This window comes from Tursiops truncatus, chromosome 15 (genome assembly GCF_011762595.2).
Source record: "Tursiops truncatus isolate mTurTru1 chromosome 15, mTurTru1.mat.Y, whole genome shotgun sequence".
In the NCBI taxonomy this organism is placed as follows: domain Eukaryota; kingdom Metazoa; phylum Chordata; class Mammalia; order Artiodactyla; family Delphinidae; genus Tursiops; species Tursiops truncatus.
Genome location: NC_047048.1, coordinates 39,023,500 through 39,045,530, shown reverse-complemented (window position 1 = coordinate 39,045,530; position 22,031 = coordinate 39,023,500). Strand labels below are relative to the sequence as shown.

The 22,031-nt window shown below is 53.7% G+C and overlaps 1 protein-coding gene across 1 annotated transcript in view; it reads left to right on the top strand.

Annotated features, from left to right (window-relative positions):
- SNX5 (sorting nexin 5) overlaps positions 1–18,718 on the top strand; it is an 84,860-nt gene extending 66,142 nt beyond the window's left edge. Inside the window, exon 16 of the mRNA XM_073792590.1 lies at positions 18,698–18,718. Within this exon, the coding sequence (XP_073648691.1) occupies positions 18,698–18,703 (6 nt within the window). The 3' untranslated portion in view covers positions 18,704–18,718. The remainder of the gene's footprint in view (positions 1–18,697) is intronic.
- Positions 18,719–22,031: the final 3,313 nt, after the last annotated feature.

Sequence of the window (22,031 nt, the reverse complement as noted above, 5' to 3'; positions counted from 1 at the left end):
GCCTCTTATTGTGGTGGCTTCTCTTGTTGCAGAGCGTGGGCTCTAGGTGCATGGGCTTCAGTAGCTGCAGCACGCGGGCTTCAGTAGCTGTGGCTCCCGGGCTCTAGAGCGCACGCTCAGTAGCTGTGGTGCACGGTCTTAGTTGCTCCGCGGCATGTGGGATTTTTCCGGACCAGGGCTCGAACCCATGTCTCCTGCATTGGCAGGCGGATCCTTTTTTTTTTTTTTGTGGTACGCTCGCCTCTCACCGCTGCGGCCTCTCCCGTTGCGGAGCACAGGCTCCGGACGCCCAGTCCCAGCAGCCATGGCTCACGGGCCCAGCTGCTTCGCAGCACGCGGGATCCCCCCAGACTGGGGCACAAACCCGCGTCCCCTGCATCGGCAGGCGGACTCTCAACCACTGCGCCACCAGGGAAGCCCCTGCAGGCGGATTCTTAACCACTGCACCACCAGGGAAGTCCACGACAGGATTTCTTCATGGATGTGGTGCCTCTGCACCCTCCCCTCTAATTCTGCCTCCAGTCCACCGCAGGCCGGCCCTCGCTTCCACTCCCCAGACCTCCCTGCAGCATCCACCACGGTCAGCCCCGGCCTTCTGGAGACTTGCTCCTCTGTTGCCCTGTTGCCCACCCACTGTGGACTTTCCTCCTGCCTCCCTGGCTGCTCTGACTCCGTTTCCTTGGACGCCCCTCCTTCTCTGGATGACCTGCAAATATGGAGAGTCTTCAAGGCCAAGTTCTGGACCATTGTCCCTGCTCTCAGAACTCTCCCCAGGTGGCTGCATCCAGAACCATGGCTGTAAATACCATCCACATGCTGGTAGGTCCCCAGCAGGGCTGTCCTTAAGCCCCAGACTTGCACAACCTCCACTTGGGGCTCAAACAGGCAGCCTCAATTTAACACACCAGAAGCAGATCCCACGGTTCCCCTCGCTGATCTGATATCGCTCCATCCCCCTTGCTGGCTCAGTGGCTCCACTAACTACACAGTTGCTGCAGCCTGGAGCCTGGGGGGGGGGGGCGTCCCTGATTTCTCCCATGTCTTCAACTCCTACATCCAGCTCACGGCCAATCCCCGCAGAGCCTCTCTCCAAATTAAAGCTTAAATCTGCCCCCGTCTCTTCATCCCCATTCCAACAGCCCTAGTCCACGGAACACCTTATAGTACACCTTATTTCTAGTTCACCTGAAATTCAAATGTAACTGGGTGTCCTGCGATTTTATTTGGTACGTCTGGCCGCCCTGCCTGCAAGGGGCCAAAGCTGGCCAGGGCCTCCTGCTTGGTCTCACCTCACCCTGCCAAGGAGGTCCCTGTGCCTGCTGCCTGGCCCGTGTGGGCTCCAAGTGAACAGGGAGAGCCCCCTGCCTCCACTGAGGAGGGTGGGTCAAATCCCAACCACCCCACCCGAGATGTCTGCATGGCTCCATCAGAGCCAGATTTTGGTCCTCTCATCCCAGGCTGCTTGCTGTCCATGATGCTTGCCCCGGGGTTCTGATTTGAAGGATGGAGGGAATTGATATTTGTGAGGTCCCAGCAGAGGGCCTGGCTCACCCAGTGCCCAATAAATGAAAGCACCCCCTCGTCCTGCTCGTGCCTGTGTGGACACAACAAAGGCCCAGGCAGGTGAGGAAACAATTCTTGGTGGGAATGGCCCCTGCTCCCCTTTAAATCATGCGTCGTGGTAAGGAGCCCTGTTTCAGGGCAGTTCTGGGAGTCGCGAGCACGAAGTTTGGCCTTGGGGCTGGCCGAGCAACGTGGGGGTGTGGATACTTCTGTGCAGACTCACCGCACCCACACAGGACAAAGTCCAGACCTGGTGCCAGGCCCGTGGCCGGCCAGCCTGGCTTATCTGCGCAGGCTCTCTCCTCCCCCTCGTCTCTGGTCTGCCGGCGAACTCCTGGCAAGTGTGGAAGCAGAAAGAGCTGGCCACTTAGGATCGGACAGAACATCCTTTTACTAGAGGTCTGCTCTTGGGGAAGATGTCACTTACTCTCCGGGCCTTTACTTTTCCATCAGCTGAATGGGGCTAAGGAATTCTTCCCGCTTCCCTGGCAGAGCAAACGGGACCTACTACGCATCTGAGAGCTCAGGAAGAGGGTGCCCTCTGTCCATGGGGGTCGTCCTCCTTGGAGACCCAGCTCCCTGACACCCCAGGAAGGTTTCTAGCTGCTCCCTTGGCCTTGGGGCTGGTTCCTGGTCTCCTGTTTCTGTAGCACCTTCTATACTCTTCAGCATTGTGCTGCTTGGTGCCTCTGGATTCTGAGAGCTCCTCGATCTGCAGGTGCTGTGGTTTCCCCGCTCAGGGCCTGGCACACAGATGGTGCTCGATAAGTGCTTGGTAAGCAAACAGAGACCATGGAATTCGACTGCCTTTGTGATATCAAGAATACAGAGGGGGCCCCTCCACCTCCTACCTCGTGCCTATTCTAAAGCAAAACCTTAATTCCTGTCCTGGAAGCAGGGCCCTCCTTTGGCCAACCCTAAGTCTCCTTGGGAAGACAAGGCTCTGTATTCTAATTAGCCTTTGTCATGCTATGGGAGAACAGCACTGATTTAAAGCCAGGCCCTTTATTTGTGTTATTTAAGCTCCACAATAACCCTATGGAGTGAGTACTTGTCACTATCATCCCCATTTTACAAATGGAGAAACTGGGGCCCAGAGAGATTAAGTAACTTGCCCAAAGTCACAGAGCCAGCAAGCAGGGATTTGAACCCAGCCAATGTGTTGGTGGACCACAGGCCCTTGAACCTCTGGGGGTTCTGAGGGCTCTAACTGGATAAGGAAGAAAGCCTAGAGGGACCTGGTGCCGGGTGTTGTGTGAGTGTGAGCGTGCAGGCAGAGGCCACTGCAGGGGGACTGGGCGCCGCAGAGGGAGGACCTGGGGATGTGAAGACAGGAGCCCGGGAGAGGCCAGCCCCCCTGGGGGGCGGGGCTGGGGTGGGAGCCGACGCTGGGGAGGCGGGGCCTGGTGAGCAGGCCTCCCCCCCAGCCCCGCCCTCCTCGAGCCCCGCCCTTCCCCGAGCCCTGACAGAGTCCGCGTCCCCTCGAGAGGCTGATGGGCAGCGGCTTGCGGGGTGGGCTGGGCCGGCTCGGGCGTGGACCGGAAGGCTGGCTCCTCTACGTGGCGGCCCTGGGGCAGGCTCCGCGCTCGCGGCCACCAAGCCCGGGGCGGCAGGGCCTCCGTCGCAGCCCGACCGCGTCTCCCTCCGGGTTTACTCCAGCTCGGACTGTACTTTTTAAAAAGCTGGACTGAAGCGTTGCCAGCTTCAGTGAGCGCTGCAGCTGGCGCCCTCAGGGACGCCCGCCACCCCCGAGAGGGTGTTCCCCCGGCGATGGGTTTCCCCTCCCTTCCCGACACGTGAACGGCCCAGCCCGCAAGCCTGAGTCGTCTGAGGGCGATGGGCATCCCTGCGGCTGCTGGGGCTGCTAGGGACGGGGGAGTAGGGGTGGGCAGCCAGGTCAGCCTCCAGCGAGGGCGTGGGGCTGGGTGTGTTCTGGTGACAGCCGTATCCCCAGCACCTTGCACTGTGTACCTCTTAGGTGCACACTGAGTATTTAAGCTACATGACATAACCTGCAAACAGGTTCTGGAATCGGTTTGAACCCCAGCCCCACTACTTACCAGCTCAGGAAAGGGCTCTAAGCATCAGTTTACCATCTCTGAAATGGGGGTAATACGTGTATTTACCTTCTGAAGGGCGTTTTGAAGATTAGATCTAATATTTGTTGAGCATTTACTTTGTGTCAGGCATCATTTTTAGGGCTTTGCCTGTTTTCACTCACCAAAATCCCCACAACTTACGGAGGCACGAAAGTTATTGTTCCCATTCTGTGAGTGAGGAAATGGACACTCAGAAAGGTTGGTTAAGTAACTTTCCCAAGGTCACACAGCTGGTAAGAGGCAGAGCGGGGCATCAGGCTGAGACTCAGGCAGTTGGCTCAGAGCTGCCTCTGAAATGTGCAGGGGTCAGCACAGTGCCCGGCATACGGTGGGTGTCCAGTGAAAGGGAGCCATGGGCGTTTAATTAATACATGAGGGATGGAGTGGAATGTCCTCCTGGGCCTTTCTGAAAGAAGTGAAATGATGGGATTTCGTACCATTCACTATTCATTCATTTGTGCAATCCGTATTCAACAGTTCTCCTGCAAACCTTGCCCAGGTGCAGGGAGAGTGGGTGCTAGGGAAGAAATGTGTCAGGGCTCATCAGGCTCCCTGAAGCCTGTTTGGGGGCAAGGAGTGGAGAGCTATTCATGTGAATTCAAGGGACAAAGTGTTCCCTGGAGGGACCTGGACTGCGGCCTCGTGGACCAGAGGTTGCCAGGCACCCGGGCCTGTGGTCACTTCTCTGCCAGCCTGCTCCCATTTCCCTGCAGACTGACTATGTCCTAGAGGCTCTGCCCGTCTGCTCCTCCAGATACAGTGGGCAACAGACTCTAGATTGCCATAGTAGTAACCTAGGCCCCAATTTTCCACATTCTCACCACTCCAGAATCAGCATCCCCTGACTATGGTTGGGTCTGAGTGTAAACCCTACCCCTCCCCACTCCCGCCAAGGGCTGGGGTCATCTGGTTTCAAACCTGGTTGCCTGCTGCTTCGTCCTCAGCAAGGAGGCGGGACACTTCCAAAAGAGAGTCCCTAGGAAAGCACCCCAGCCTTGCCTACTGTGAGCAGACTAAATCAAGCAGCCCTTTCAGGTGACTCTTTCTACACTATTTTTATTTGGCCATCTTACCTCCCTTTCCCCTCTCCCTTTAATAAGCTCTGAGAGTTGCAATAAGAAGCCACAAGGATGCTCCAATTTACATTTCCAATCTTGTCATTGCCAGTTGCCGTCACAAGCCAGCCTTTCTGGGCAGATGCGTCCAACCTGCCAGTGGATCCTGCCAGCCTCCTTACTGCCCCCAAGCTTCTGCTCACACTTTCCAGAAAACCCTCCTCTTCAGCTCTGACTTAGGCCTTAAAACCCAGCTCAAGTTGCCCCGAGGACTTTCCACATGATTCCGTCTTGGACTGGTTACACTGAGTGTAGCCTGTTCAAGATGAGTGTAATCTTGAGTTCAAGATGAGTGTACAATCTTCTGAGTGTTGCCTGTGTTGTCTCTTCCGTCCATTTGATCATCTCCTATATTACCGTCAGGAAAAATTAGTGACAGACTTGCAAATGGACAAGAAAAATAAAAAGATCCCTGATGTCCTGTCTAGGGCATCCTTCCAGGCCATCTCTGCCTCTCACACTCTTTGAGCTGTTTTACAACTCTGTAAGTCACGGAAAACCCCACAATAATGCTAGTGATTTATGTTCATAGAAATGCAAATTAATTTGGTCCTGTGGAATTCAATCGATTATCACCCTGTGGGACAGACTTCCTCTGCACCCATTTGTTTTTTTTTTTTTTTTGCAGCACGCAGGCCTCTCACTGTTGTGGCCTCTCCTGTTGCGGAGCACAGGCTCCAGACGCGCAGGTTCAGTGGCCGTGGCTCACGGCCCAGCCGCTCCGCGGCATGTGGGATCTTCCCGGACCGGGGCACAAACCCGTGTCCCCTGCATCGGCAGGCGGACTCTCAACCACTGCGCCACCAGGGAAGCCCCTCTGCACCCATTTGTAAGGTGATTTTGGCATTCTGACTACCTCTATGTGTGTGGTCCTTGGAAATTCTCCTCTGAACCACTTGGAACACCTTAATTGGTTCCCTCATTAATGAATGAGTTAAACAGAACCTTTATATTTTGATGAGAGTCATAATTTTACCTTTTTACTCCTCAAATTATTCTTTGACATTATTTAACTCTTGAAGTAAGAAAGAATGGTTTGAGGACTTTCCTGGTGGCACAGTGGTTAAGAATCCGCCTGCTAATGCAGGGGACACGGGTTCAATCCCTGGTCCGGGAAGATCCCACATGCCACGGAGCAACTAAGCCTGAGCGCCACAACTGCTGAGCCTGTGCTCTAGAGCCCATGAGTCACAACTACTGAGCCTGTGCACCATAACTACTGAAGCCCGCAAGCCTAGAGCCTGTGCTCCGCAACAAGAGAAGCCACCACCACGAGAAGCCTGCGCAAAGGCCGCATGCAGCAGGGAAGACACGATACAGCCAAAAAAAAAAAAAAAGTAAGAATGGTTTGGCTTACTATCAGTCAGTGTTTCGGGGGAACAAGCCACAAAAATCAACTGTAGCTAAACTTGAAGCAAGAAACAAATCTATTGAGATTCTTGGGCAGCCTGCAGGATCTACAAAGAGCACGAAGTTGTGGGCTTGGCAAGTGGACTGGAGCCATGGGTGGTTTGGTGGCAGGGCTGCAGCCAAAGGCATGGGATGGGCTGGTTTGGCAACCACGGCTGGACACTGGCACTGCTGGATGTCGCTGCTGATAGCTTCTGGCTTCTGCCTGGGCCACCAGCTGCTGCTGCTGCCCCGAAACGAACGCTAACTGGTTCCTGCATGTTTTCACCTCTTGCTCCACATTTGGAGTCCTGGGCAGGGTTGTCCCATTGTCTGGGCCAAGGCCTATGTCCTTCCCCAGCCTCTGGACTAGGAGGTGGGGCCTCCCATCCACCAAGGTCCACACAGTGGGTGCACCCCCCCCATAAGAAAAGGGCTGCCCAAAATGACAGCTGTCTTCCAGTCTCTTCTTGAGACTAAATTGTGAGGTCTGTAAGTGCTCTCACCACAAAGTACACACGTTCCTTTTTTAAACAGTTGGGGGACCACGCAGGGGCCCAGTGGAGCCATTAGAAGGCGGCTGGGAGACTATGGAATTGGAGCATGTCCCAGCTAGACGGGTCACAGAAGCCACCTCGCACAGGCCCCTCTGGCCCCTCCTGAGGTCACTGGGCTGCCTGAGACAGAGGTTCCGTGTGACCGTGGAGATCTCAGCCTCAAGCTTTGGGATTGTCTGTCAAATGTTCATGAACTGGGGCACACCTGCTCCCCCCCACCCCAAACCTGGTCATTGTCACCGGTGGGAGGGGACAGCCGTTGGCTAATTTAAAACAGCATCCTGAGTCGCCTTTGGCCCCATGGCCGCAGACTTCTCTTCCGCGGTGTGTTTTGCTGACGTGGCTGCTGCGGGCAGCCGGGAGGCACGATTTTCTGAGGATCCACTTGTGAACCTGAACCCTGCCCTTGAGAACTCTCTGCACATCGCGGCTGTGAGGAGATGTGAGAGCAAGGCCGAGGGAGGCCTTCCGGCGGGCTCGCCAGCATCCCCGGGGGGCCCCAGCTTTGTCCAGGAACCAGCGGCTGTGGCTGCACCGTGTCCCCCTTTGGGGGAAAGCGGGTCCCTGTCTTCTCTTCGCTGGGGCTCCATTCTGCCGCTCCCGTTTCTTCCTCTTCTGTTTTTTCATCCTGATTTCTAGAAGGGAAGAAACACACCTGGGACTCAGGGGTGCACGTGCGGCCACTGGGCTTCCTCGACCCCCCTGCTTGGGGAGATGGTGCCCACACACGGCCGTCGGCTCCAGGCCTAGACTGGGGTAGTCTCCAGCGGGCTCGGGGGGTCCTGGGAGACAAGGAGCCCTTGGGGTTCAGCGGAGGTGCCCCTGATGGGCGAGGGAAAGTGTCTGGGTCCATTAGTGTCAAGGCAGCTTTCTCCTCTCCATCCAGGCACCCTCCCAACTCCAGAGGGACCCAGCCCCCCGGCAGCCCTCCCCCACTCCTGTCTTCAGTCAGACCTGGTTCAAATCACCCCTCTGCCACTTCCTATGTGACCTCGGGCAACTCCCTCCCGTCTCCGAGCCTTAGTTACTCCATCTGTAGAATGGGGACGATCCCAGAACCCACCTCATCGTGCATGGTTGTGAGGATTAGATGAGTTTATGCCTAGAACCACCAAAACTCTACTCTATTTGGATACACTGTGAATTTCTCCTCTCCCCAAGTGATTCTCGGAACAAGAGGCTGTTTATTTTCAAGGAAGACTGCACACATTCTTTCTTGTAGTGGAAGGCTCTCAGTTATTATTTTTTGAACCACCATGTGCTGTTTGGGTGAGATTCATTGCCTGAAACATTTATGCCCATTTACTGAGGTCATCTGAGGAGCTGCTTAAAAGGAGGCGAGGAAGTTTAATCCAGATTTGGAACCGATTCTGTGGCGTCATAGTTTGCAGTGTGAGTGTGAACAGATCTTTTGAGGACACTTAAGAACTCATAGTCAGTGGTTACAGGATGAGGATCCGGCACAGACACCTCTGGATGAATGGGACCACCAGCTGCCCTAATGTTATGTAAATAGGTGCTGGAGGCTTGGGATAAAAATGCCAGTGAAAGCGTCCTACAGATTCCAAAAATGCTGCATCGCTGAGAACCAAGAGGGGAGGGAAGATGTGCTTAGCAAACTCAGATGACTCAAAAGGTGCCTTTGATGATGGCAGAGACCCTGAGCCCACAGATGCGTTGGAAGGGGTGGCAAGAAACTGAGTCACGGACTGAGGGTGAGAGGAATCTTCTAAAGTAACATCATTACATGTAACCTGTGATCGTGGGCATGGATGGCAAGTAAGTTACTTGTTATAAATAGATGATTAAATATTTCATCTATTTAAAAAGAAAGATTATATATTCAATTATGTCACACATCCTTTGGATCTTTTGAGTGGGGAAATAGGGACTCATCATATTTTGGGGTTTGTTATTTGGGTGCTATTGGTGCCCCTTCACCCCACACATTCCCTTTCCAGAAAGCTCCCCTCTGTCTCTTGTGACTTTTTGCCCAGGGCTTCCTCTGGCTGCCTGCACTGGGGGAGGCTGCAAGTGCCAGGGAATTTATACCCCAGCCGTGACTGATGGACTGGGGTATAAATTCCCCAGCTCCCTCGTCCCATGATTCCCGGGGAGAGTAAGTGCCCGGCGCCCCAGTGATAACGTGCTTGATAACACACCCTTTATTGGCTGACTTCCAATCTCTGACTCACTTTCCCTATCCTCTCCTGGTGCCTCCAGGATTCCCTCCAAATAAAGCAGGTTGACTAGATACTTGTCTCAGGGTCTGTTTCTGGGGAAATTCAACATACGGCAAGCACATATGATGAAGGAGAGCAGTTGTTATTTATCACACATCATTATTTAGATAAATATCAAGAAAACGCAGTTCCTGCTTTGTGCCCTCCTTCCCCAGAGCTGGGGGAGACAGGAGAGCTGTCTGTTTTAGGTCTGATCAGGAAGGGGGAGGTCTGACTATATACTTATCTCAAAGTAATCTCAAAGTGATTCATTCTCTCTCTTTCTCTCTGTCTCTCCCTCAATTATACGCTTGAGCAGCTAAGCCAGAAATCGGTCCATCCAGAGCAATTAAAAGCTTCCTTTGCCAAACCTTGGGGATTTCTCTCTGACCAATGAGAAGAACACCGCAGCTGGAAAACAGCCAAAACCAAGAACAGGGCGATTGTGTCCTGTTCAGATGAGCTAGACCACCATTAAAATTTGTTTTTAAAAGATCCTTTTATTTTCCAATATGGGGTGGGGGGAGGGATGTCATACAAATGACCAGAAATTTCTCATTAGTTTTCCAGCCCGTCTGTCCCCAAATGGAATTTATTTGTGAAAACCTATATTGGGCCCATGAGCCATGGTATTATTATACTTATTATAATATATATGAAATTTATATAATTATATTTATAAACATTATATTCATACTTATATTTATAATGAATCATACAGTAATAGCAGCAGGAATCATTTCACTCGTAGTTACAATGTGCTGGTCACCATGCTAAGAATGTCACGTGTTTTATCTCAGCTGACTCTAATGATACTATGAAGCCAACACTGTTATTGCCATTTATTGACGCAGCAACTCAGGCTCAGAGAGGTTGAGTAACTTGCCTGAGACCACACAGCCAGGAAGTAGCAGAGTGGAGTTACAAACCCAGGCAGTCCAGCTTCAAAGCCTGGGTTCTTCACCATGAAAAAAGCAACCTGGTTTTCACACCGGAAGGAGAGAAGGGACCAGCTGGCTTGGCTGACTTCATTGCCAAGGCCAGGCTCACTCTGACTTGCCTTCCCCAGGGAGCTGAAACAAGGTGAGGTTTGATTCTCATGCCATTCCTCCCTGCTGCTCTCTATCAATGAAAAGTCAGAGAGTTTTGTAAACCAGCTTTCCCCAGGTCCCAGCTGCCTGTGGCTGCAGAATGAGTCCCTAGGAGACAACTCTGTGTCCACAAACAAGCCGGTTCACGCTGGAGCCCATGCTGTGCCAGGAACAGCAGAGCGATTGCTCATCTAGAAAGACAGGGTGACTGCGGAAAACACACGCACTAGCCATGCACTATCTTAGGTGGTCCACTTTCAAGAGGGCATCCCAGGAGACTCTGGGGTGCCCGTGGAACAGGGAGTGGATGAGGGACAAGGAAAGCCTCCGAGGGACGTCTCGGGATGCTACAGGGAATAGAGTGGTCCCAGTGTCACTGGTCATCATACACTGTGTGACTTTGGCCACATCACCTCTCTGCTCTGTTTCCTCCTCGGTGAAATGGGTGAATGGTTCAGAGGAGCCCCGAGACCCCTCTTACTCTCTGTGAGCATCAGTTCCCACGGGCAGCTGGGACCCCACTCTTTGCTCCATGCGCTTCTGCTCTCTCCACGTCCTTGTGCCAGTTTGCGTGGTTATGCGTCCACCTGAGGGTCCAGCTGGACCACTGCAGATTTGTGAGGTCAGTGGAAATTCTTTGTGTTTGGATTTGCAGAGGTTTGGCACAGTGGTTCCCAACCAGAGGTGATTTTGCCCCTTGCCACCCTCCCCCAGGACATTTGGGAATATATTTGGTTGTCACAGTGAAAGGGAGGATGCTCCTGGCATCAGGTGGGCAGAAGCCAGGGATGTCGCTAAACATCCTACAGTGCACAGGATGGCCTCCCACAGGAAAGAATGATCTGGTCCATAGTGTCAGTGGGGCGAGGTTGAGGAGTCCTGGACCAGAGGAGGCTGGATGGCCCATGGGCTGCGGGCACCATGGACTGTGAACGCGTTGGTTTTCCCTCTTTTTCAAATTCCTTTCTGCCAACAACCAGCAGGAGGCCACCAAATAAGTCTGGCTACGACAAGTCATAGTTATTCCTTTTAGAAAATAAGTAATACACGCAGGTGGTAAGAAATCCTACAAAATGGTTCAAAACAGCACAGGATGAAGAATAATCATCTCACACGTCTGTGTATCCTGGTCTCCCAGTTCCCCTGCCCCACAGGTAACAACTGCTCACCTGTTTCTTGTGTTATGCTCATCCTTCCAGGCCAGAGTTTCTCAATCTCAGCCCTAGTGGCATTTCAGACCAAACGATTCTATGTTGTGGGTACAGTCCTGTGCATTGTAGGACACGTAGCAGCATCCCTGGCCTCTACCCCCTAGATGCCAAAAATATTTCCAGACATTAACAAATGTTCCCAGGGACCCTAATTGAGGACCGCTGTTCTGGAAATAGCCTTTGCAAATTCTCACATATATTGATAAGTATTCCTGAAAACACGCCTTTTTCTTTTGGTGCTGGGCGCATACTAGATGCTCCCTGGATATTTACCAAAAGACTGGATGACTGAGAATAAAGCAACTTAAATAATAAATCCTATCTTAAATGGCAGGTTACATGTATCCTATCACAAGTACAGGATATGAAACAATTTTTTCCTGATTTTCACTTATCGGTTTTGCTCTAAGGAGGACCATCTCGTGAGGCTCCCTAAACTCTATTTATCTCACTGCTAAAGGCTGGGATTTGGGGGATGAGCCCCGGATGCCTTAGCAGCCCGTTCTCAGAAGCAGCTGGGCTGCCCTCAATAACGAGGATGACTTACTACCTGCACGTGAGGGCCGCCTTCCGCTCCTCCGACTGACAGGCTGGGGAGGCCCCGGGGAGGTGCCTCGTCTACCCCAGGGGCCCCTCCCACCCATCTGTCCTGCTTTGCCAACATTTGGCTTTCGTGACAAGGTGTGGCCTTGGTTCCGAAAAGAGTGCCCTTTCTAAGCAGGTGGGGGCATCAGTCCAGCTTGGGCACTCAGCCCAAAGTCCATTTTGTGTAATTCTGGGCAGCCTGCCCAGTCTCTTCGTGGAGTGCAGCTGGGCCCGGGATGGTCTCTGGATTTTCCATGTTTCCTGGAGTGGAGTAGGTGGGGGTCTGGGAGCTGGCAGGTGACCTGTGCCCACGACCACTGGGACCTGCTCAGGGGGGGTACCCTGCCAAGGGCCTGCTTATCACTTACTCTGGGCCCCAGATGGGGGAATAAAGCCAGCCTTCCCAGGGAATGCTCGGTGGGGAAGGGGAACGGGCAGGACATTGTGCTCCACCCCAGGAACAAGGGAGATGACAGTCAAGAGCCTTGGCGAGAGGCGCGGCATGGCTGTGTTGGCTGGGAGTTCAGCTGAGGCTGGGCCGAGGGTCTCTCTCTGTGGTGGTTTTGGGTTAATCAGACTTATTATATGGTGATCCAGAGACAGAAACCTTCGGAAGCTGCATGGCCCTGTCCAACCGTGAGGTCCAACCCCGAGGATGAGGTCACCTGCCGTGGTTGATGCCAGGCTCCACTAGTTGAGTCACGAAGGCCACCAGGTTCAGGGTGGAGGGACACAGGCCTCACCTCTCAATGGCAGTATGTCAAGGTCCCATCGTGGAAGAGCACATGGGATGGGAGATGATGTGTGGCCATTTTTAGAAAATGCCGTCTGCCACAGGGCTGTAACGGGTTCCAACCCCAGAGGAAAGGGTGAGAGCAGGACGCTCCACGTGTAACCAGGCACCCGCAGCTCCTGAGCTCCCGCGAGGATTCCATTTTAAGCTTCTCTCAACAGCTAGTTCAAGGCCAAGGACCTGCGTGTGTTCTCCACCCAAGTCCCTGCTTTCCTCACCTTCTCCTGTGCCTGCCCACGTTCTGCCGAGGGCAGGGTTGGGACAGGCAGGGCGGGGAATGTTCCGGTGAGTTCGCTGGGTCTGTGCTTTTAGGCCATCCCAGAATCTCCTCCGCCCACTCTGGGACCCGCCCTCTTTTCCCCCTCCTCCCTTCCTCGCCATCATGTCTGTTCTCAGCATCGCCCCAGGTTCCTCCTTGAAGGGTGGTTGGTACCCACATGCAGACTCTCAGTGACTTGGAATCCGCAACGACTCTGAGATTGCGCTCACGTGGTCACCAGCGGCCCCCTCATCGCCACAGACTTTCGGTCCTTGTCTTGTTTGCTTGGCCTGCCTTCCTTCCAGAACTCTTTCTCTGGCACCCCTTCCCCTCTCTTCTCTTACCTCTCAGAGGGGCTCCTTCTTTCCAGGTGCATCCTTGGTTCTCGTCCGTCATTTACCCTCATGACTTCGTCTGCCCTCTATTAGCACTGACTGCAGAGTCTATTCCCTTGTTCTCTATTCATCTCACGAGCTCTGAATCTCACAATTCCAACTGCCCACTAGATATCCCGACCTAGCTGATCGTAACCATCTCAGATCCACTCGATCAAAGCTAACCTCAGTGACTACTTCCCATCTTGACCTACCCCTTCCCAAGGAGATGCTGAGCATCACCACGAAATCTATCAAGACCAACCTCAGCATATCAGCAATGCAGCCTTCTTCTGCTGCTACATATATATATATATATATATATATATATTTTTTTTTTTTTTTTTTTGCGGTACGCGGGCCTCTCACTGTTGTGGCCTCTCCCATTGAGGAGCACAGGCTCTGGACGCACAGGCTCAGCGGCCATGGCTCATGGGCTCAGCCGCTCCGCGGCATGTGGGATCTTCCCAGACCGGGGCACGAACCCACATCCCCTGCATCGGCAGGCAGACTCTCAACCACCGCGCCACTAGGGAAGCCCCTGCTGCTACATTTTAATTGTATGGAGTTCAAACAAGTCTATTGCCAGAATTTCTTAAACCCATTCATTCATCCATTCATTCTTGTAGTTAGCAAATATTTATTGAGCATGTACTATACTCCAGGCACTGTTTTAGTGGCTGGAGATACAGCAGTAAGCCAAACAAAGTCCTTACATTCTGTGAGGGAGAGAAAGACAATTATGTTTGCCAATAAACAGGCAAACACAGAGCATGACCAATGGTGGTCAGGGCTGTGAGACAATAAGGCTGGGTGCAGAGTTGGGAGAAGAGACAGGTGGTCATTTTATGTCAGGTGGACAGGGAGAGGCTTACTGATCAGGTGACACTTGAGTAGACAGCCAGGTGGCTATCGGGTCTTTCTTCTCCATCCGCATGGCCACAGCCCCTCATCCTCTCCCCTGGAACCATGGCAACCACCTTCCCAAAGGGCAATGACCTGTGCCTCTGCTCTCGTTCTTTCCTCCCATCCCCTTTCAGTGGCGTTCTGTCTCCCACAGAACCAAGGGCCTTCTCAACTGGGCTGTAACCCTGTTTTCTAGCTAAGTCTTACCGTGGTCGGCAGAATTCTACGATGGCCCCATGATTTCCACTCCCTATTTTTAATCCACGCCCACCCCCCCCCCCCCGGCCCCATATAATCCCCTCCCCCAGTGTGGACAAACTGAGGGATGTTGCCCCTGATTAGGTTACCTCATACAAGATTAGATTCTCTCTTGGCCAATTTATGGAGTGAGAAGGCCATGGGGAGGGGGCCGGGGGCAGCCTCTGGGAACTGCGGAGGCCTCTAGGAGCCCACGGCAGCCTCCAGCCCACAGGCAGTAGGAGTTGCAAGGCAGGGAATTCTGCCAATCCCCTGGATGACCTGGGAGGAAGATTTCCTGCCTTGAAGCCTCAGGGCTGGGGTCGGGGGGTGTCACAGCCCCAGCTGAGAACCCAGTTCGTGAGAGGAAAACCCCGCAGAGCTGTGCTCGCTCCCGACTCACGGAAACTGTGAGATAATTAGCGTGTGTTGCTTGTTACACAGCAATGGAAAACCAGCACACTCGCCATTCATACGTTGTACAATTCTTTTGGCCACCCCTGCTCCCAAACAAGGCTGCTTTTTCACGCCCTGCTAGGAACACAAGTTCTCTGAGCCTGCATTTTCTCTCTGGTTAAATCCTGTCTGTCCTTCAAAACCCCATTCTAACGCACCCTCTTCCCCTCCACACCCGCAGTCCCATAGCCCTTGGTGCTCACCCCACCGCCCCGCACTCGCGCCATTGGCTGGTATTCGTCTGCGCGCCACTCCGCCATCTTCCATGTCAGCGTGTAGCTCAGGGCCCGGCTTCCAGCCCATGGAGGGCTCCTCACTTGGGGGTGTTTGTGGGGAGTCCTGGCTGGGGTTCAGGCCTCGAATTGCTTGGTGAATGTTGACCTGGAGCTGGAGCTCTCATCAGATTCTCACAGAGGCTTGAGGTCCTGAGAAGATGCAGATGGACTGAGGCAAGTTGTCTTGAATTTAAGCCACTGGGTTATCACCCACTAAGGGAATTTCCATTTGAAGCCTGGGTGCTAACTGCGGCTTTGCTAGAGGAATGTGAGGCTTCCAGGGCGTTCTGCAGGAGAGCTGCTGTTCTGACACGTGTCAGAGCACAGTCGTGTAGGCAACTCCAGGCTCCGGCCAGACGGGGATGGAGGTGGTCCAGCCTGGGGAAGGAGAAAGGAAGCAGGGGCACAGCAGGGGTGCAGGGAGGCTTCCCTTGCAGACCAAGTGGGCAGGGGGTGGGGCGCCCAGGAGGCTGGCTTATTCTGAGCTGAAGGAGTGACTGGTTTCTCCTTTTAATTGTGCCAGGTGCCGGATCACCGCTCCCACTGCCGGCTCCCCTGGGCTCTCAAGGGCTGCCTTGGCAGTGCCAGGGTATTTTTAGCCTCCAGGAAGTGGAACAAAGCACCCAGAGAGGCAGTGCTGCGCTCTTGGCTGGGGCCACGCTCAGTAGCTTTCTGAGAAAGCGCAGGACGCCCTCTCCAGCCGCAGGGGACGCAGGGGGCGTGGGTGCAGCTCCCTCGCCTCCCTCCGAGGCCGTCTCCCTCAGGGGTTTGCAGAGGGAATCCTCGCCAGCTGGAGGGGCCGGGGGTGGGTGGGTGGGTGGGGTGGCTGGGAAGATGGGTGGGCCCCTGCCCCCAGCTAGAAATACCTATCCCTGTACCGGGGGGAGGTGTGGGGGAGAGCAGCCTGATACCACTTCCGAGGACGCAGTGATGGACTGTCAAGGTCAGCCTTGAGCACTGATATGTCAAATATTTGCTTGGATCGCTGACCTGGCTGACCTGGCGCCCTCATGTGCTGCCCGCTTGTTCCTGGGCCCCGCCCCAACCAGACACCCCGCCCCTTGTCCCTGGAGGGGTTGGCGCTGTTTCCTGAAGAGGTCTCTCCAGGCAGGTGTGGCTGGCACAGTCCCCTCATGGGGGGCCTGGGCTGCGGGCAAAGACGGACAGGCTGGGGGCTGGGGCCAGGCGTCCCCACGGACCCTTTGTCTGAAGTGGCTACATCAGCGAAGCTGGATTGAAGTGGCCAAGGTTCAGTGCAGCTGCCCACCTAGAACCAACCAACACACGGCCAGGCCACCCAGGCCTTCGCCCCACCCATCCAAGCCTGGGAAGGAGAGCGGCCTCCCCTCCCAGAGCAGATGGAGGAGGCCAAGAGGGGGTTGGCCAGGGCCTAGAAAGAAGGAAAAAACTAATCTGTCTGTCTGTCTGTCTGTCTGTCTCTCTCTCTCTCTCTCACACTCACACACACACACACACACACACACACACACACACACACACTCCCCACCCCGAGTGTCCACACCTGGGGGTCAGCCACTGTGCTACACAGGCACCACCCCCCGAATCCTGGTGACCCTGCAGTTACTTTCGCTCCGTTTTACTGACATGGAAACCAGGACTCAGAAAGATGAAGCAACTTGTCTGAGTGCACACAGCCAGGTGTCAGATCCGGGGTGGTGGAGAGACCACCTGCTGCTGCTGCCGAGAAGGGGAGGGAGAGGGAGAAGGTCTTGCAGCTGTTCTCCGAGATTCTAGAACAGGGTGGGGGAAGGGCAGGTAGGGGGCAGGGCCATGTGCCTGCCTGGACCACTTACTTCCCAAGATGGAGATGGGGATAATTAAACTTCTAACCTCACTGGAAGCCAAACTCAGACTAAACACTACGGCGTGATCTCAGCCCCGCTCTCTGCCTTTGCCTGTGCTGCCCCCTCAGGCTGCAGACTCGCTTCTGCTTACTTATTCTTCCAGGCCCAGCTAAAAGGCCACCTCCTCTGCGATGACTTAGCTAATCCCCGCCTCTCGGGAACTGAGTTCCTTTCTCTCTGAGTCTCTGGTCTCTCCATTTCTTTCCCGTACTGCACTCATCATGTTCTGATTAGTGTGTTATCCTCTTTCGCTGTGTATCTGTCCATCTTACTCATTAGATTGGAAGAGAAAGTGTTTGTTTTGGCCTAAGGGCAGTGGTGCCCTGCTAAGCCAGCTCTCTGATTTGTAGTGCTTGCCAATTCTCAGGGTGTAAATACTCCCACCGTGGCCAATTTCAAGCAATGGTGGTTTAACAAGGGGCTCACAAAATTCTGGAGTATTTAACAGTTGGCTGTCTTGCACCAGCATTCACGGGCTCTAGCTCACCACTGCTAAGGCTTAAGGTTTGCACTTAGCAGGGGCACATCAGGCTGGTGCCACAGAGCCCTTGCTTGGATGGACTGTTCTATTCCACATGTTTGTTTCCGTCTGGAGCCCCTACTTTGTTCCTAGAAGAATTTAGAAAGGACATCCGGGAACATGGTGACAGTCCTTCTCTCCTCCCTGTATCCGTGCCCCTTTGTGATGTGACCTTGCAGCTTCTCCCATGAACAGCTAGGGCCAGTTTCTCCATCCTCAATTCAGGCCTGGCCTTGGGACTTGACTTAGCCATTGGAATCTGGTCAAAGTGACTTTATGACCTTGAGTACTCCTGCTCTTGTCTTGGGATCCTGCCAGCTACCAGGTATAAAGCCCAGGCTTCCCTGCTGAGGATGAGGCCACACAGAGCAGGGGCACACCACCTTGGCCAAGCCCTCCTAGATCAGCCAGGCCCGGCAAACCCTGCCACTGGCCAAAGATGTAGGAGTGAGCCCAGCTGGGGCCAAAGTTGAGCCCACCCCATATTGCTAACCTGCAGAATCATGAGCTAAATAAATGGTTGTTGTTTTAAACCACCGAGTTTGGGGGTGGTTTGTTATGCAGCAAAAGCTCACTGATATAATACCATCCTTGATATCTTACCATCCTTCAGAAGTAGCTTAGCTTCCAACTGGACTGTCCATCTCTGAGTGAGGTAGAAATGGCCTCCTGCTCTCTGCAGCTCGTTAGCCATGAACGCAGGTATCAGCACTGCTGACCCCACAGCTCATGAGTTCTGGCAGACTATTGATCCTCCTAGAGGGACCTGGAAGATGTGGACCCCTGGGTCCCAGGTGGAACGATTGGACGAGAGGCCTGGATTCTGTGGCCTTGGACCTGAGCTTTCTTCCCGTTTGCCTTTGTCTCAGGCAGCCACGGGGCCGGGAGCTGCCCTCTTCCTATTGAGCAGTGAAGGTTTAATTGTCTTTTTTTGGGGAAACGTCCCACTAGGAATGGGAGAACTCACAAATTCCTCTTTTCTGCCCTGTAGAATAATTTTGGGGGTGGGGTGGGTGGGGAAAAAAGATCCTAATGTGTTTGGAGTGGAGAGGAGGGAGAGAGCTGTGCCTTAAACCATACTTCATAAATTCCTACTTTCTGTTCAAGAGTGAAATCTTGTCTGTAACCTGTGAAGGAGTTTGTGAAAAACCCAACCCACCCAACCCATTCTGCCCTCTAGGTTTGAACCACTGAAACTCTAGCAGCAAAGGGGCATTCCAAAGGAGAGAGGAAGCAGACCATGAAGCGGGTTTGCAGCTGCATGTGTGGTCCACGGTTCTCCTCCAGCCAGCTGTGTGACCTTGGGCAAGTCAACCAACGCCTCTGGGCCTGCCTAGGGTAAGGGAGACTGGAACGCTCCACAGCCCCTTCTTATCGGCTTAAAGGGAAAAGCCAGGGAGGGCCAGAGAGGCTTCCGAGAGTTGACTGTCCATTCTACCAGCGGGACAGCGTACTGACCACGTTCTGTTTGCACACAATGTTCTCACTGTGATGACATGGAGGCGGTGGTGGCATCACACTCTGGTGCCTCCCCCAGTTTGTATTTGGCCTTGGGATGCTGTCACAATGTACACCCCTTCCCTGCCCACCTCGGCTCAGTGCCAGGAGCCTTGAACCTGACTTGACAGGTGGGGAAATGTCAGTAGTGGGGGGTTAACTAGCAGCTACTCCATCACGGAGTCTCTCATTGATAAGCTGTGTGACCCTGGGCAGGTTATTCCACCTCTCTGATCCTTCATTTTTTCCTCTAAAGTATGATGTCACGTGAAACATTTACAATGTTGAATCACAATAAATACTGAATGAAAACAGAGGTGGTGCTGATGCAGGCTTTGTTACACAGAACATATGCAGAAGTGAACATTTTTCTATCTACTTAACAGAAAACTATGTTGACCCCAAGGTCTAGTTTGGGGGTCACACCAAGCAGTCACACCACATGTGCTCAGATCTTCTGGGAGGTTCCCCTTTTTCAGTTTCAGGACTTTGACTTTGCTCAGTTATTTGTGAACATGTGGGACTCACTTTTAAATTTTTTTTTTTTGATTATAATAATTTTTTCCCTGGGTTTTATGGGGACACACTTGGTGTGTATTAGAGGTTGTTAAAAGAATGAAATGATACAGCCCACCTAGAGCATGAAGCTTAGCGCCTAGACTCCTAATTGCTTCACCAACAGCAACTGCTGCTCTTATCCGCCCCCCCACCCCCGCACCGTCCCGCCCCCAATGCTGCCGGCGCTCCGCTAAGGAGGAGTTAGATGCCCAGCTCTGGCCGGCAGGGCCGCTCAGGAGCCACCGTGCAGGAAGGTCAAGGGTTGGGATCCAGCGCGCTGGCTCCCCAGACCCTGGGTCAAGGGACCTGAAGTGCCCACAAGGTCATTCTCCCACTCTCCCTCCGGATGGTGCAGGGTGACAGCGGCTTCTCCCGCAAAACTCACCCTCCACCGCAGGGTGGGTCAGAGGAGCCCCGAAGGTGTCAGCAGAGGCCACCTCCTGCCTTCAGGCAGGCACAGCAACCCTTCTCCGCCCCACCGTACAGCTGAGGTATCAGCTACAGCCATCCGGACCCCCCTCACCCTTCCCTGCTCCGCGGCGCTGCGGGGCTCGACCCCATGGACCACATTTCCCAGGGTCCCTTGCACGCCGGCTTCCTGTAGGTGCAGCCAATGGGAAGCGGGGAGGGAGGGGGTGCCGGGGGGGAGTGGAGAAGCGGGTGGGGCTCCTTCCCATTCCACTGGTCTGAGTGGTGTCTCTAGAGCGGGCTGTGTTTCCTTCGTGGTTCCAGCTCCTGAGAGCACCCTCTCTTCTTCTGTCCCTCCAGCCCTAGGGAAGCAGCAATTTCTTGCCGCTTCTAATTTAGGTTGCTTCGCTGCCCCTATTAGGGTTTCAGTTACCCCTTCCTTACATTAATTCACGATTAATCACTTGGCCTGGGCTCTATTTTCCGGTTGGGACCCTGGCCGCTGCAGCTACCCGGGTAGACATCTTGCAGATAGCGGCTCCGGCCCACCCCTGGAGTCTGGGGATGCTACCCTAGAAGAAGGGGTTGTGTGGGATCGTCTAGCTGGGCATGTCCCCTTGGCCTTACCAACTCCTAACCCTGTAGGGAGGAACGTGGCCCAGAAGAGCCAGGGTTGGGGCTCTCACCAGGGTCAGAGGACAGCACTGCTCTGGGCACCCTGAGTTACCCCCTTCCCTCTGGGCCCAGTCCCTACTCCTTGGACCGTCGGGGGCTCATCCCCTTTTCCAAGGGATGCCAAGTTCAGGTCACTTCAAGCTAATGTCCAGTCTTCACCCATCTTACAATGTAATGGGCAAGGCCTTTCTCTAAAGAAGAAAAAGCTCTGAATTCCGTCCCTGCGGGGCACCCTCTTTGGAAGGTTACCTCGCTGCAGAGGGGAATCTTTGCCCGCCCTGAGCAGGTCCCCTGCCTTGGTGCTCAAAAGGCACAGGCTTGCCCATAAGCCCCTGTCCCCACACCTGCAGGTACAGTGCCTGCCACCCCCTTCCTGTTCTAGACCTCTTGGAGGCCCTCAGCTCCCAGCGGGCCCCTCCCATCCCTGGCCCTTTGCTGCGCCACTGTCATCCAGGATACATGCCGGCAGATGTTTCTGGCAAGCCGCGGGGCTGCGGTTAACCTGAAGGGGCCAGGAGTGGGTGAATGCACCGCTTGGCTTGGGGAGGTCCGTCCCCCAGCCTCCCCTGGGCCACCTGGGCTCTCTGGTGAGTGAGCTACATGTATATTTATAGTGGCAGTGACTGTGGTGGGTGCACTTCAGCCTCTGAATTAAATTTCTCTCCAGCTGCTCGTAAGATCAGGAGCTCAATCTGCAGCACGAGCTACAAGGCCCTGATGCAGCAGGTGAGGGACGCACTGAGCTGGGTGTAGAGCTGAGAGGCCCCTTCGTTACAGATGAGGAAACAGAGGCCCACAGACAGGCAGGGGCTTGGCTCAAGCCTTCTGATGGCAAGGGCCTTTCTTTTTCATATTCTTTTCCATTATATTTTATTACAGGATATTGAATATAGCTCCCTGTGCTGTACAGTAGGACGTTGTTGTTTATCTATTCTGTATATAATAGTTTGCATCTACTAACCCCAAACTCCCACTCCATCCCTCTCCCACCCCCGGCAACCACTAGTCTGTTCTCTATTGTCTGTGAGTCTGTTTCTGTTTCTAAGTTCATTTGTGTCATATTTTAGATTCCACATATAAGTGATATCATATGGCACTTGTCTTTCTCTTTCTGACTTGCTTCATTTAGTATGAGAGTCTCTAGGTCCATCCATGTAGCTGCAAATGGCATTATTTCATTCTTTTTTTGTGGCTGAGTAATATTCCTTGTATATTTGTACCACATCTTTATCCATTCATCTGTCGATGGTCATTTAGATTGTTTCCTTGTCTTGGCTGTTGTAAATGGTGCTGCTATGAACATAAGGGTGCAGGTATCTTTTCGAATTAGAGTTTTCTCTGGATATATGCCCAGGAGTGGGATTGCTGGATCATAC